Raw genomic sequence first — 16072 nt, forward strand, 5'->3', positions numbered from 1 at the left:
ATTTAAGAGGCCCCTGGAGGGAGCCACCAGCAGCCCACGCTGACTCACAGCCCCAAATTTACCGCAGCCAGGAGCTGATTTGCATTTCCTCCCGCATGCAGAGAGCAGCAGGAACAGAAGAGGTTTGTAGGGAAAAGGGGTGGAGAGCAGGGAGGACCGGCGGCAGCGGCGATGCTTTGGGTATAAAGAGCATGGGAGGAAAGAGAGGCAGCAGTGCAGGGACTGCAGCGCGCAGGGATGGGCGGCAGCGGGGCTGACTCACTGCATTCCTGCATCGGGCTCCTGGCAATTTCCGCAGGTAGGGACCGCTCCTGGCACGGGACACGGGCTTGGGACAGCGGGACACCCCCCCTTTTCCGAGGGGGTTAAAGAGGCTGTTTATCCGCAGCCTTCTCTGCCCGGGGAAAGCTTTTCGATCCCTGCGCCTGCTTCGGCAGCCAACAAAATATTTGTGTTGGCTCCCAAGGGCTGGCCCGAAGTTTTGTACTCGTTCCACGCTGGGTGGGAAGCAAATCCAAACTTTTTCATAGTCACTGTAGTAAATCATCTCGGTTTGGATGCAGTTTCTTCCCCTTTCCTTTTCCAGCCCTTCTCCCCGCTGCTCTGTTTTCTGTGTTCCTCCCTCACTTGCTCCTTCTTTGTGTCCCATCTTCCCAGATTTTTTCGGCTGGTTTTCCATCAGTACAAGGCTGGAGGGATCAGCTGCAGGGTGTGTGTGTCTGTCTGCCTTTTGTGGATCTGGAATCGTGGGTTTTTACCTTTACCTGGCAACTTTCAGACTCTTTCATACATTCCCAGCGTGGGTTGGGTTGGGTTGGGTTGGAAGGGACCCTAAAGATGATCCAGTTCCATCCCAACCTTGCCCTCGACTCAGCCCCAAACCCCATCCAACCTGACCTTGATGGGATGGGGCATCCACAACCTCTCTGGGCAACCTCACATGATTCATTCCAAGCTTTTTCAAACCAGGCACCCAGAAAGAAGCGAGACCTTGGGCACAAACCGAGTCAGGCTCACTCCCCCAGCTCTTTAGGCTTTATTTTTTTGCAGATCTTGTGCTGTTGTTTTCCCTCTATTCCCTGCCCTGTCCACCCTGATCCTCTCCAGGTTTTTGGGCCAGGTTTACAAGCTCTTTGTGGTTCCCCCTGTGTGTCCTGCAGGATCTCTGCTGCTGGCTGTGCATTTCTACAGCTCCCCCCGCGCCGTGCCGCTGATCCCCAGCACAGCTCTCGGGGTCCTGCTGCTGATCCTGTCGGCTCTCCTGGCCTATGCAGGTAAGATCTGGGGCTGGCCAGGCCCAAAACCTCCCTCCCACGGCTTTGCACATCCAGATCTGCTCTGCTAACAGGATACAAACCCCAGCAGCCTCGCTGGAACACCGATCCCTTCTCCCAGAGGAGTGTGCTGTCCAGAGAAGCTGTGGCTTGGATCCCTGGAAGTGTCCAAGGCTGGGTTGGACAGGGCTTGGAGCAGCCTGGGATGGTGGAAGGTGTCCCTGTCATGGCAGGGATGGGATGGGATGAGCTTTGAGGTCCCTCCCAACACAAACCATTCCATGGCATGTCAGCACAGCAAATTTTTCCTCTATAGGCAAGAAAAGAAATCCATGCTTGTTTTAAACAAATGCTCTACCAGGGTCTCAGAGTTTTAACACACTGAATGCACCATTTCTCTCCCAGGCTTCCTGAGAGTGCTTTCAGCACCCATGGATTGAAATGTCCACGGGTTAATGCCAAGAGATGGTTCCTCTACCTACCTGAGAGAAAACAATCACTGCCTAGAGCCAAATCCACACTTTCTAGAATGAATGTTGAATTATTCATTCTTTGTAACTCATAGCAGTGAGAACATGAGATCACAGAGTCATCAAATCACAGAATTGCTCAGGTTGGAGAAGACCCTAAAGATTGTCAAGTCCAACCATCAACCAGCACGTGGTCACCACTAAGTGTCCTCAAGTGCCACATCCATGTGTCTTTTGAACACTTCCAGGGATGGGGACTCCACCACTGCCCTGGGCAGCTGTGCCAGGGCTGGACAGCTCTTTCCATGAGGAGTTTTCCCTGACACTCAATCTCAACCTCCCCTTGCGGCCATTTCCTCTCTTTCCCTGGGAGAAAAGCCTGAGCCCTCACTACAACCTCCTTCCAGGTCGTTGGAGAGTGTGGCAAGGTCCCCCTGAGCCTTCTTTTCTCCAGGACAAATCCATCATCAGGCAGGACCTGTGCTGATCCTTGCTCCGTAGTGATTCTGCTTCCCACCTTTCCCAGCTCCCTCTTCCCACATCCTGCTGTGGGATGTGGGAATCACAGCCCTGTCTCCCTTCGTTCCACAGGGATCCGGAGAAGCCTCAGGAATGCCTCCCTGCTGGTGTCCCTGTGCCTGACCCTGTCAGCCCTCTGGAGTGGCTATGGAGTGATCCTCATCCAGGCAGGGCAGGGGCTGCTGCCCGAGCCGGGGGACGCCCGTGATGCCCTGGTGCCAGGCCTGGCCACCTTCACCCTGGCCCTGCTCCTGGTGGCCGTGGCGGGTTTCCTGTGCGGAGAGCCCGTCCTGGCCCTGCTGGCTGCCGCCGTGTCCCTGGCCAGTGCCCATGAGGTGGCCCTGCACTACAGCTCCTCGCTCGGCCCCTCGGCCGTGGCCTGCAGCCACCTCCTTGTCTGCTTGGTCGGGAGCTACTTTGCCCTGGGGAGGATCCTCTACTTCCTCACCAAAGGGAAAATTGTCCTCTCTGGCACGGATCTCGCAGAGAAAAAGGCCCAGGAGCAGGGCTGGGGCAGCGCTGGCAGCACCAACCCCTTTGCAGCCCCCGGGCTGCTCCTGAACATGCTGTCGGCCAGCGTCTTCGGCTGCCGGCTCCTGGGGGTCACCCACACGCTCTCCTTGGGCCACGTGCCCTGGCTGTGGGCAGCTGGCACCTTCCAGATTGGCATCTGTGTGTTGTCCTACCGTGCAATGGATGTTCTCATGGCCACGGCCTTTGGCTTCACTGCCATCCTCAAATTCGCTGGAGGTTACTGCCTCCTGTACCCCGCTTGGCAGACAGAGGAGCCATCTTTCCCAATCCCATTCCTGGTGGTTTTCTCCATCCTTTTCGCTGTCTTGGCTCTTTTCCTCTCCCTCCGGAGCCCCATGGATGGCCTGTACTTGCTGGTTTTTGTCGCCTACTGCATCGCCTTGGCTTGCAGCCCCCGGGGGTTTTTTGCAGGTGGCCCCCAAGGCGTGGACGTGGCCATTTTTGTGGCCTCGGCCTTGGTGGCTCTGATTCACCTGTACAATGGGAGGGCAAAGGCCAAGATCCCGACAGGCGAGGCTGCTGTGAAGGCCCTCCTTGCTCGCAGCAGCCTCCTGAAGCTGCGGGAGGGGCCGGACCTTCACACTCCCTACCTGGGCTATTCCAAGTACGCCGATGCAGAAGTCCTTGCCTATGCCTGCAGTGTCCTGGCTTCTTTTGCTCTAACGGCCACAGGAGACCCCCAGGCTCCCCTTGCCACCGTTGTCATTCCATGGGTGGTGGTTGCTGGTGGCATCCTAAAGCTTCTTGGCGGCTCAGTGGCCTTTGCCCGGGGTAAAACCCTGGAGAGCAGTGCCTTCATCCTCTACTCCGTCATGTGGATCATCTGGGGCCTGACCAGGTACGGCGGCCTCTACGGCACCGCCAGGAGCTTCCACGCAGCCGTGGGCATCGTTGCCTTCATGCTCTTCAACAGCTTCATCGTCATCTGCTCGCTCTTCTTAAACATGGCCTGGTTCTTCTACTCCCTCACGTACATGCTCATCGCCGTCAGCTTCTTGCTGGATGCCATCCATGCCCTTCCCGCGGAATACGACATCGCTGCCACCCTCATCTTTGGGCTGGTCAGCTTTTACTGCTTCCTGGCTGCCCTGTCCAGCAGCACCTTTGAGGGTTGCTCCTTGCCCATGGGGAGGCCCATGGTGCGGCTCAGTGGTGTCGGGGCAGGAGCCACCAAGTGCCTTCACCTGCCTGCCAGGAAAGCTTCCTCAGTCAAGAGAATTGCAGGTAAGGGAAAAACAGAGGGCAGGATGTGGGGATGGAGGGGAAATTCTGGGAGGTTTTGTAGAAGGACGCTCCTAAAAGGACTTTATCCCAATCAGAGAACCACAGAATAGTTGGAGTGGGAAAGGACCTTAAAGCACATCTTGTTCCTTGGGCAGGGACACCTTCCACTAGACCAGGTTGCTCCAAGCCCCATCCAACCTGGTCTTGATGTGGAAACCTGGGTGATGTGGTGACATTTTGGTAAAGTGGGCCAAGTTACAGGAACCACAGGCTGAGTTGGGCAGTGAATTCCTGGCTGAGTCTCCTGCATCGTTTCCCTGTGTCCTCATCTGGTCTGAGACCCAGGAATCCTCTGAGCTGGGGCTTCCACCCAAAGCTTTGCACGGAGAAAGCAGAGCAAATGCTTGGTCCTTGCTGTCTCCACTCTGGCCCAGAACCGCCCCCAAATGTCAGATATCCCCCTTGGAGGAGTGCTGGAAAATGCCAGAGCTGGGAAAAGGAGAGGAGAGCACCACGGGAATCACACCCCTCACCTGCCACTCAAGGCTTCTGCCCTGTTCCCATCCCAACAGATATCCTGAGGAACGGCGGCACCTGCGGCATCCCCACGGACACCGTCTACGTGCTGGTGGCCGCCTGCAACCGGCCTGACGCCGTGGAGAAAGCTCACCGGTGAGTCCTGGCACCTGGGCTGGGCTCAGGAACCTTCCAGAACTCAGAGCTGCTGCTGGGTGCTGGCTGCAGCACCTGCTGAGAGCAAGGCAGCTCAGCCTCGGTGGGAGCAGCGAGGTGGGGAGAAGGTCCAGGTGAGGAAAGGAGGGAATTGAGCTGTAGATGTGTTCTGGGATACTGAAGGCTGATGGAGCCGGGTGACTTGGACACCACAAGAAACCCAAGCCGGTGGCAAATGGCGCAGGGGGTTATTGTTCTCACTTGGAGGTACGTGTTGTCACCACAGAACCCCTCTGGTGACAACAGGTTCTTGCTGTAAACCCCTCGTGTTGCTGGGGTTTCCTCAGAACTTGGGCCATTGGAATTTTACCCACCACTACACAAGAAGTTAGAGCCTTGATTTGGAACAGACATTCCTGATTGGGAATGCTCATTAATGTCCTTTTTTTGTCCAGTCAGTTGTTGAACAGTTCTATTTTTACTCCAGACTGGTGACCTGGGGCAGGGCCTGCACGCCTTGTCTTAGCTCTCTGGACCTCACCGACAGCTTCCTTTCCTTGAAATGAAATCCTTGTCTTACTTCCAGCCTCATCTTTCCTTCCCTCTTTTCCAGGTCCAAGCGCCAGGCTCAGGATCGCCCCATGTCCCTCTGGATTTCCAGCCTAAAGCAACTGGAACCTGCCAAGCATTTGTTCACTCCCCTCCTCTGGGATTTCATGGAGGCTGCCTGGCCATCTCCCATTAGCTTGGTCATTCCCAGAGGTGAGGAAATGCTGTTAATTCCAGGCTCTCTGGAGAGCTTGGTGTTTGAAATTCATAAAACTGCGAACCCCTGCAACACCACGTGTCCCATAGGGATATTCCTCTTACTATGGTTGTGTTTGGACTGAGGTAAATCAATAAGAGCTGAGTGACTCTGCTTGCTGCAGGTAAATGGGTGGATTTCCTGGGAATGAAGGACTCTGCTAAATACGTTGGGACCCCTCAGAGTGTGGCCATCCGCATCCCCGACTGCTCCGTCACCACACACCTCATCGACCTGGTGAGTCAGAGCACCTCAGCCCTGGTGACCAGACCCCTTCTCTGAGAAGGGCTGGGGTCTGCAGGCAGCTGGGAGGGATTTTATGGCAGCAAAAAGGGGAAAAGGAGCAACCACCAGGTCAGGAAATCTGGAGAATTCCCTTAACACACACAGTTCCATTTCCAGCGCAGAACACCGTTGGCAGCATGGACTTCTCTGAGGCCAGAGTAACTTCAGAAGGGGCAGAAAGTGGTGACAGGAACTGTGATATCCTGAGTGTTCTAGGTCTAGACACATCCTAGTGCTGGAAAGTTAGATGTCATTTCATGGCCATCATCACTAAACCCGAATTTGTCAGTGCCGGTCACTCCAAAGCAGTTTGGTGGGACTGTGGTTACCTGCAAAGAGGGTGCCTCACCTGGGTGAGCCACACTGAGCTCTCTTCAGAGCCACAGCTGAAGCTGAGAGCTCGAGTCACCCGTTTCATCCCAAAAGTCCTGCTCAAGGCTTTGACTCCCGTTTTTCTGCCGCCAGGTTGGCCCCATCGTGGTCACATCAGCCAACCCAACGGGAGAGGCTGACACGACGCACCACAACCAAGTGTATGCCAAGCTGGGAGATAAGGTAACCAAGAGATGTGGGGATGGAAAAACACAACTGCTTTGTTTCCAGAGGGAAAATCAATGGATGGTATCAGGAATCTGGAAAAGCCTCTAATTTTAAAAAAATCTCATGGGTGCTCCTCATGCTGGTGTCAAAGAGGAAGGAGATTTTAAAACACAGATCTTGGTGTGAAACCAAAACTCTTCTGCTTTACACAATGCAGTTATGGCTTGGCAACGTGAGTCGGTTCATATTCCATGAAATGAAAAATTCCTCCTTGCTTACAAGCAATCAAATCCTGGTGCTTGAATGTGCCAGAGCTCCAGCTGGCATTGGGCTGTGAGAACTCAGGGATTCCCATCTAGGCCTGAGGCTGGTCTAAAACTGGTGCCGAGCTCCAAAATATTCCTGGCTTTTAGAGCTTTCATGGGAGTGTCATGGTCATGGCCTTCCATTGGTTTTTTAGGCAGGATATCAGGGAAAGGCTCTTCCCCCAGAGGTGCTGGCACTGCCCAGGGTCCCCCAGGGAATGGGCACAGCCCCAGGGCTGCCAGAGCTCCAGGAGCTCTTGGAAGGGTGGAATTGTTGGTGTGTCCTGTGCAGGGCCAGGGGTTGGGTTGGTGGTGCCTGTGGATCCTTCCAGCCTGAGATGATTCCATGATTCTACGATTTCACTGCTGAATTCTCAGGGTTTTACATTTTGTGCCATCATGGCAGCTTCAAACAAGAGGTGGTACAAATCTTCCACCTCTAAGTCCTCAAAAATCAAAACTCTGTACGCATTTTCTTTGTGGATGGGACTTACCCAGAGCTCCTCAGCTGCTGCACCCCTGCCTGTGCTGTGCTGCTGACCCCACAGAGCTCTCCCTGTCCTTGCTTTGAGGTTCATCCACTCCAAATCTAGTGCTGGTGTCGCTGCAGTGGGGCAGGAAGGAGCAGCATTGCCTTTGATGAGAATTATTTGCTGTTGGGAGGGAAAATTCTCCCTTTCCAAGGGGAATTTGATGTGGAAATGTGCTGTTTTTAGGTGGATGCAGTTCTTTGTGGTGGGCCTTCTCCAGAGAACATTGCCTCCACCGTGGTGGACTGCACCAAGATCGACAGTGGGAACATTGGATTCTTCCGAGTCGGCATCATCCCCAAGTCTCAGGTGAAACTCTGCTGGATTAAATTTCCATTCCCTTTCTCCCTGCCCATGGAGGACCGTTAAAGGTCGCTTCCAACACGTTATTTTATTATTTTATTATCTCAACAGCCAGAGAAGAAATCAGTGCTCTCTCTCCCCCAATTCCTAACTGACTCCCAGCTGTGTTTACTCATTCCAGGTGCTGCAGATCCTGGAGCAGGTGCAGAAGAAACACCTGGTGGGCCCTGGGGGTGGCACTTTCCCCACAAAAGGCTGGGCAGAGCTCCAGAGCCGTGGCCATGCTGTGCACAATGGGGTGGGCAGAGCTGCCTTGGCGGCTCCCGGTGCCGAGCATCACACCCGCTTCTGACTCCCACAGCCCCGTGCTCACCGGGACATCGTCTGCTGGAAAATGCCAAACTGGGGAATGGGAGAGGCTTCCCAGCTCGCTGTGGGGGTGACTCATTTGTCTTTCTGTGGACACTGCTCAAATATCCCAGTGCCTCGCAAACCACAGGCACCCAGCAGGAAAATTTTCCCTTAGGGACACGGCCAGCTTTCCCTGGAGCTCAGTCACCACCAAAGCAAGCTTTCCTTTGGTGACAGGCTGGCCCCAGAGTTACAGAGCTTCATCCCTGTCACTGGGAGGGAATCCCTTGGGTTTGGGGCGTGGAGTGAGGTGAAGTGGTGCAGAGTTACGTGGTGGGGGAAAAACGCTGCATGAAACTTGAATCACACAGAACCCTTTAGGTGGGAAAAGACCTTTCCAGTCCTGGAGTCCAGCCGTCCTCCCAGCACTGCCAAGGCCACCGCTGACCCATGTCCCCAAGTGCCACACCAGCTGGGACAGGAGGAGGGGAGATGTGTCCAGGTGCTCTGCTGGAGGATCCAATGGTCTTGGCAAAGCCTGGGCTCGGAGCTGGGGGTGTCTCCTGCTGAGTTCTCATCAGAATGGAGGTCACCCATGTTCCACCCCACTTGGGAGGTCTTTGTTGGGAGAACCCAACAATCCAGAGAAATCCAGAGAAATGCCGTGACCTGAGGGTCCATTTCTGTATTTCACTCTCAGTGTCAGGGTGGAATTCCCGTTCAGATGACTCCAATATTATATCCTTAAAGGTGCTGGAGCTTTAGGGAAGACCCTCCCTTCCCATGTTATGAATTTCAGGAGCTCAGTCTCCGTGTGTTTGAGGATGCCAAGAGCTGGTCTCTTGACTTGCAGCCCAACTCTTCCCATCTCATGGCACGTTTCCTCCAGAGTGCAAATTCCATAGGACCAGAGGAAGGAATTCCAGCCACTCCAGGCAGTGGTTTGTCTTCTCCAGGGGCCCAACTTCTCTGCAAACTCCTGAAATACAGGGGAGGTGTTGGAGATGTGCTCACGCATGACCTCACTGGCATCACTGGGACATGGTGGGATGGCTCCTGGAGTGTAGCAGTGGGAAGATACGGACTCTTTGGGAAGGACAGGCAGTGTGGAGTGGTGGCTGCTGACCAGGAGGAGTTGGGAAGGAGTCTCAAACCTTCGTGAGGGGTTTTCCTTGGCAAACACTGCAGTTAGGGCTTGTTCCCTCTCCAAAAACTGCTGATCTTATTCTTACCTGACTCAGGTGCAAGGTGCTGATCAAACTCCAGCTGAAACCAATCCATTGATCGTTGATTTCACCCGAAGTTGCGCTGGAATTTAAGGATAAATTTAAGGTGCAGTCGGAGGTGCCCAACCTCGACGAACTCTGGCAAAATGGGGTCTCCTCAACTTGTCCTCACAGAGCTGGCTCTCTTCCTGCAGAGAAAATTCCAGAGAATTCAGTCTGTTCAATAATTTTGCTGGTCTACTTCCTGTATCTCCTTGGAGTTTATTAAAACTGGATTTTAGAAAGCAATAAAATATTTTCAATGAACAGATCTCACCCAGGGCTGTGCAGTCGTGATGAAACATTGTGGGGCAACAGGTTCTGGGTGTCGGGGCTCCTGGCCATGCAGGATCCGAGCAGGATCTCGGGAGGGAGTCAAACTGTGACGCTTCCAGGGTGGGGAAGAGGAGGGAGGGAGAAGATAACTCCTCACGGCAGCTGCTGGTACCAGCTCAAAAACGCCAGGGCTGAATTTCACCCCTTCATCACTAAAAAAACCAACCCCATAAACACCAAAATCTGAGGGAATGTGGAAGGAAGTGGGAATTTGGAGAGGTGCAGAGACATCACAAAGCGTTTTGGTGAGGGAAAACTGCCCTGGCTTAAACATACCAGGGGTGCTGCTGCCCTGTGCTGCGAGTAATGTTTTTTTAGGGGGGCACAAATTAAAAGTGGCTCAAAAAAACGTGTTCTTCATTTTGTGCTTCATCTGGACCCATTCTTCTTCTTTGTCTCCATGTTTTTTGGCTTTTATTCACAGAAAACACTGGTTTCAGTCTCAGGACACTGGGGGAAGCATTTCTCACTTTGCTGAAGTGAGGCAAGGAGAGGTTTAATTTCAGGCTTGATTTTACCCCACCCACAGCTCTCCCATGTACCAGCAAACCGGAAAGGAACAGTTTAGGGAAAAGGAGATTTAAATAGGATCTTTCACTTAAATCAAGGCAAAAAATGATTTCTACTATTTCCACAGTTTCCCAGCATTTAAGGGGGAGAAAAACATTTTTGAAGAGAAATGGAGAGAGGAAAGAAGTTGCTGTTTTAAGTGGCAAATCCAAAACACTTCAGTCAGAAAGGGCTGAGATAAACATTTGAATATTTGGGTACATGTGCTGAAAGATCAGGGATCAGATCTGTTTTGGGCTATCAGCAGGAGTATTTTCATCACTAAAACTGGAGGTTATGGTCAGAAAAGGTTGTCTCCTCAAGGGAGACCCTCACTGAGCCCTTCTGTCCTGCTCAAGGGGAAGGAGCTGCTCCATCCCCGTGTTCTGGATAAGGGGGACAGAAGGGGGGGTGAGGTCCTCACACCTCCACCACAGGGGGAGGAAAACCAGAAGAGGCTCCTCTGAAACCAATTTGGGTTGCATTGTCAATGTCTAGGAGATCTTTAGGCCTGAAAGGTCAGCCTGGGAGACAAAACAACCTCATGAATGGGGCTCTTTGTGAACCAGCCAGCTCTCCAATCCCACTGGGGTTGGAAACAACCCGGGAAGAAGGGCTGTCCCACCTTCCTCCTGCCCTTTGTGGAGTCTAGACATCCGTGTCAATGGAAAAAAGATTTAAAAAGGATGTAAAAGAAGTGTATTTTCCAGTGGCAGGAAAAAGCCAGCTCACCCTTCGAGAATAGAGCGGTGCCATAGGGACAGGAACTGACTCAGTGCCATCGCCCAGGACGTGTTGGTGGAGCGGGTGCGCCTGGCTCAGGGTGGGCAGAGCGCTTCCGAGGGGAAGGGCGGCTTCCCAGCCACAGCTGGGGCCAAACCAGCTCAGCAGAAACCTTTGGCTATGGGCAGGACATTCCATGTCCCTTGGCCACTTCTAACCTACAGGAGAAGTGTGAACTGTGAGTTCTGGAGAACAGATGGGGACATTGGAATTGATGATCGTGGAGATCTTTTCCAACCTTATCGATTTTATGGTTTTATGGCTCTCCTGTTGGGTTCTTCTGGAGAGTCAAAGTCTGTCTGTGGCTTGTGATGGGGGTATGGGGTAGAGGAAAAGGCAGGAATAAAGTCCTGCTTAATTGTGTCATCTTCAGTCAAAGCCAAGCCCTGTGATGTTGACAGGGTTGAGGGCACAGCCTCTGAAAACATGGCCCACAGTGGGTTCCTGTCACATTCACCTCGTTTCATTCTTCCTGCTGCTCCTCCCTTTCCCAGCAACAGCCTGGGGTCATTTGTGCGAAATCACCAGATAATCATCTCTATCAACAACAGAGAAACATCACTCAAAACCCTGGGCCAGGTTTTCGTCTGTTCCACAGAGCAGCTGGGGTTTTACACCTGAGGGGGGCTGAGTTGTGGTGCCCAGCTGAGCAGCCTGGCCTAGAGCCACCCTGGAGACCCCACGTTCCTGCCAGAGGCAACGCTGCGTTCAGAGATGGCTGGGTGACAGCAGCTGGGCCCTCAACCAAAGCAGGAAGCAACTGTTAAATCCCAGAATTGAAGCTGGAAAAGACCTCAAAGCTCATCTCATTCCACCCCCTGCCATGAGCAGGGACAGCTCTCACTATCCCAGGTTGCTCCAAGCCCCGTCCAGCCTGGCCTTGGACACTTTGCCCTTTGCTGCGCGTCTCCCTCGTTGTGACTCTTGGTGCTGCTGGAGCTGCCTCCTGTGGAACAGCAGCAGAGAACTCATCTCCCTAGGGAACAGATGGATGATGTACAAAACCTTGGGGGAAAAAACGGCTTTCTGGAAATTGAGTTTCTTGAGACTTACCACAAATTAATGGGATTAATTGAATCCAGTTGTGACTCCATCATGTTCGTCCTTTCTGCTTCCCCCCTGCTTTGAGGATTTCCATCCCCTCTTTCTGCAGGGCACTGCCAGCTGGGGCTGAGGGAGGAAAGGGTTTGTGGCAGAGCTGGTGGGGTCTTGGGCAGATCCTTGGGCAGACACTGGTGAGTTTGTGGGATCGCTGGATTCCCCTGCTCCATTCCCACACCACCTGCCAGTGCCAGAGGATCCCAAGGGATAACGGAGCAGTCAGGGCAGGGGGTCATGTGGGGCTGGATGGGGAGGTCTGCCCTGAACATCCAGTTCAGCAGCCCCAATAAATTCCTTGAGTGAAAATCTCATGTTAAAGGGTCAACATTGTCAGTTCTTGTGAGAACTTTCCATTCCTTCCTGGAAAACACACAGAGATCTCACTCATGTTATGATCTCGTTCTAGATAGCAAAACCCAGGAATTTCAGCAAATTCTTCTGCTCTGGCCACAGGATGGATGTCAGGGATAGGACTGTTATCCTGAGAGAGGTTCTTCTGTCCCAGCAGCTGTGGAACAGAGTCACTGAGGTCCCTCCAAGGCCCGGGCACCTCTGAGGAACCTCATGTTCCTGCTGCAGAAGAAGGTTCTTTTGACCATCTCTCTGCCTTGGCTCTGTGCCATTCTTGTGTTCCCAACCCAAGTTTAGAGACATAACTGGCATTCCTTGCTCACCCAGGTGATCACCTCCTCATGGGAGATTCTCCACCTGAGTACCCCCATTCTCACACCCCGTTTTTCGTGTGACCCACCCAGCAGGAAGTAACGTGGGACTTTTGTGGTGTGTTTTTGTTTCATAAGGAGTTTCAGTAAATACCCAGCCCCAAATTGTTTCCCTGACACAGCACCAATTGCTGGAAGTGCAACAACCCTTTGATCTCACTGCTGGTTTACACCACACAATCTCTCTCTTATCTGCTGGATTGACTCAACTGATCATTCCCACTGCTGTGGGTTCCAGCATGACCCTGTGCACTCAGCAGAAACTCCCTAAAGGACCAGGATGTGCCCTGGTTTCCTTTCAGGAGTTCTTTAGAACCCGGAGGGTGGGTGAGAATCATCAACACTGACCCTACCCCGGCCACACTCACCTTATCTCCTCAGAATTCCCAGAAGTCCCCAAACCACCTCTGGCATCCTGTGCCTGCAGCATTCCCAAGGTGCCTGTTGTCCCACACTGGGTTATCAGATCCTACATGACCCAAGGGGCCCCACTGACCCCTCTCCCCCTCCTTCCCAACTCTACAATCGCTCCAGGCCCTCCTTCCCTTGCAAAACCAGCCAAGTCCTAGTTGGAAGAGCAGGAATTAGAAATGGCAAGTGAGGAATGAGGGAGGGATAAGGAAGGAGCAGATGTGGAAGCTTGCTGAAGTTTTGGGAGTGAAGAAACCGAGTCCAAGTGGTTGGACTGGTGATCTTACCAACCTCAAAGAGTCCATGGTTCCATGACTCCTGGAGCATGGGATACAGGCTCCTTGGTCACAGGAGGAGCTGAGCTGGGCATTCCACAGGCATTTAATGGTGATCCCGTTCTCCATCTCGTTTCCAAGGTCTCGCTCTCAAAGGCCTGAGATGTGAGTCAAGGGAACATGGAGGCCTTGTCCAACTCTCTTAATTGCTAAACCTTAATGTGAAACAGCATTTTGGGGGGTCCATAACTGAGCAGCCCAGCCCGGTGGAGCTGCCCCTGCCCATCAGAGTGGAATCAGATGGGATTTAAGGTCCCTCCCAACCCAAACCAGTCTGGAGTTTTGGGATTACTGAAATGGGTTTTGCACAGCAGCGTGTGGATCCTTTGAGGTTGCCTTGTCTGTGGTGCTACAGATTCTGGAGATTTTTGAGCTTTCTGAGCATTTTTTGCCCAGACAATTCCTCCTGTCTGTTGAGGGAGGGAGATGCCTGGTGGAAGGGTAGGAGTTGGTTGTGTACATGCCTTCACAGCTTGTTTTTCCCTCCAACTCTGCCCAAAATAACGTTGAAATTGATAAAATGCAAATTCACCTAGCTGTGACCTAACTGCCACCAGGAAGATGCGTTGTCCTGCCTCATAAAATTATCTGGCAAATAGAGTTCTTTGTGAAAATATTCCCAAGAAGGAAGGAGACGGGTATGGGCAGGGCAGAACCGAAACCAGACCGCAATGGCCTTGATGAGGGGCAGCTCCGGGAAGGGTGGCACCAACTCCTGGCCTAGGAAGAACTCTCTTGTTTTTAGTCTGAATCATGAGCTGGTAAAAGCTGCCATCAGAGAGGCAAGAGGATGAGTTGGTTGTCTGTGCTGAGGCAGAGATGGAAATGCAGTTTTCTGGGAAGCTGAGCTGGCCAACTCCTGCTTCCCTGAGAAAGGAGCCACCTCAGAGGCACAGGAGCCCTGGGGGTGCCCAAACGTGCTGTCACCCCCAGGCATTGGTCCCTTGGTCCCAGAACAGGCCTGGCCATGGAGGACTTGATGGTCACTCCTCAAAATTCCCTTCACAATCTCCCAGAGCACAGATGGAATGTCCAGCACCACAGCTGGCACTGGTGCCATTTAATTCCTTGACGATGTGGACACGCAGCTTTGTAGCAGCATTTTCCACCCGTGTTTCTTTTAATAAAATAATTAATAAAATAATGTCCTGATACCTAAACCCTAATAAAAGAATAAATAAAATAATGTCCTGTTACCTAAAGCCTCCTCTCCCATCCCTGCCTCTCCTTCCCTCTCCCTGAGCACTAAAGGGGCTGCCCCTCTCTGCCAAACCTGGTCCCCATCCCTGAAAATGATTTCATTGGAGCTCAGCTCACTCTGGAGCAAACACCAAGCTGAGAAGGGGGGTGGAAATTAATAAAACCACCCACAGGAGAGATTTAGGGGTAAATATGACAAGGTTTGCAGCCTTTACCCTTAACTCTGGTTGACATTGCTGTTTCCATTGGGAAATGAGCCTTCCCCACTGGGAATGAGCCTTCTCCAGCGTGCAGCAGGATGGAAAACACAACAAGAGGCGTTAAAAATTAGCAATAGCCCTGATGAAAGGCCCCTGTGTTCAGAGAGCCCGACTAAAGGAGTGGAAGGCTCCTGTTGTTGACCTAAGGGAGGTGTGTTTGTTTCCCTCTAAACTTGCAGGGGCTGTGGAGACCTGGGGAATTTACTTTGGAAGAATTGCGGGAATGTGACAATGGGGACCTTGCTCTGGGTTTTTGTGCTGGGTTTGTGTGTCAAAGCCCCAGCACGCTCCTGGGGGATGGGACTGAGCCATTTTCCAGCCTGGCTTGTCCTGGGAACTCCTCGGAGCCCAGTAACCAATTCCATCCTGTGTTTGGCTAAAACAGAACCAACAACACAATCAAAGAACCCCAGAATTATTTGGGTTGAAAGGCAACTTAAAGATCATCTCCTGCCATGGGCAGGGACTCCTTCCACTATCCCAGGTTGCTCCAAGCCCCATCCAGCCTGGCCTTGGACGCTCCCAGAGATGGAGCATCTCCAGTATATCCCTACTATGAAAAAGCTTTTTTTGTTAAAGTGAATTACATTTCACAATAACATCAATTCCTTGCTGTTTATCTGGGATTTATCATGGCCTCTCAACCAGCAAATCTTTGCTCCACAACCTCCAGTGATGTTGGTCAGAAATTCCCAGCTGTGTGTGCAAGACACAAATAACCTGGTCCAGGGGAAGGAGTCCCATGGCAGGGATTGGGAATAGGGGGATCTTTAAGGCCCCTCCTGCCCCAAACCATTCCAGGGTTCTCTGATTCCCCCAAACATGTTTTTTTAAAGGAATTACTCCCTTTTATTTAGCAGCAACATCGAAAAATCAAATTTACTTCCTTCTTTCCAGCGAAGAGAGGTGAGAGCTTGTTTCTGGAACAAAATGATTGTGCCATTTATTGTGTCAATTAAAAATCCCCTTATTTTTATCGCCTGATGGTGGAAAACAGGTGCAGAGCAAATATTCTGACCCATAATTACTCCTGAGTCACCAGAACACCCATGAGACACGACGACCAAAGTGAGCAGCCCAGACTATGGTGACTGCGGGGGTTTTTTCCCTCTAAGATAACCTGTTTGTTTCCTTATTCAGTAAATCATAAAATCATAAAAACTCAATTAGTGCATAAAATTTTACACCCCTGGTTCTCGGCTGCCCGTAAGTACAGACAGTTTATTGATATCATTGTGCTCTTCTGGGAAGGGACTCTTTATGTAATTTGTACAAGGAAACACTAATCCTGGCTCTGC

At 52.2% G+C, this 16072-nt stretch overlaps 1 protein-coding gene across 1 annotated transcript; it reads left to right on the top strand.

The window, feature by feature from the left end:
* Positions 1-170: 170 nt before the first annotated feature.
* On the top strand, positions 171-9308 carry LOC131583448 (uncharacterized). The gene is made up of 9 exons (XM_058847544.1): positions 171-298; positions 1161-1274; positions 2336-4021; positions 4594-4693; positions 5307-5455; positions 5623-5735; positions 6249-6338; positions 7345-7467; positions 7643-9308. Exons 1-9 carry the CDS (start codon positions 238-240, stop codon positions 7811-7813), a joined length of 2607 nt encoding a protein of 868 aa, XP_058703527.1. The 5' UTR covers positions 171-237; the 3' UTR covers positions 7814-9308.
* The last annotated feature ends 6764 nt before the right edge of the window (positions 9309-16072 follow it).

This window comes from Poecile atricapillus, chromosome 12 (genome assembly GCF_030490865.1).
Source record: "Poecile atricapillus isolate bPoeAtr1 chromosome 12, bPoeAtr1.hap1, whole genome shotgun sequence".
Classification (NCBI taxonomy): Eukaryota; Metazoa; Chordata; class Aves; order Passeriformes; family Paridae; genus Poecile; species Poecile atricapillus.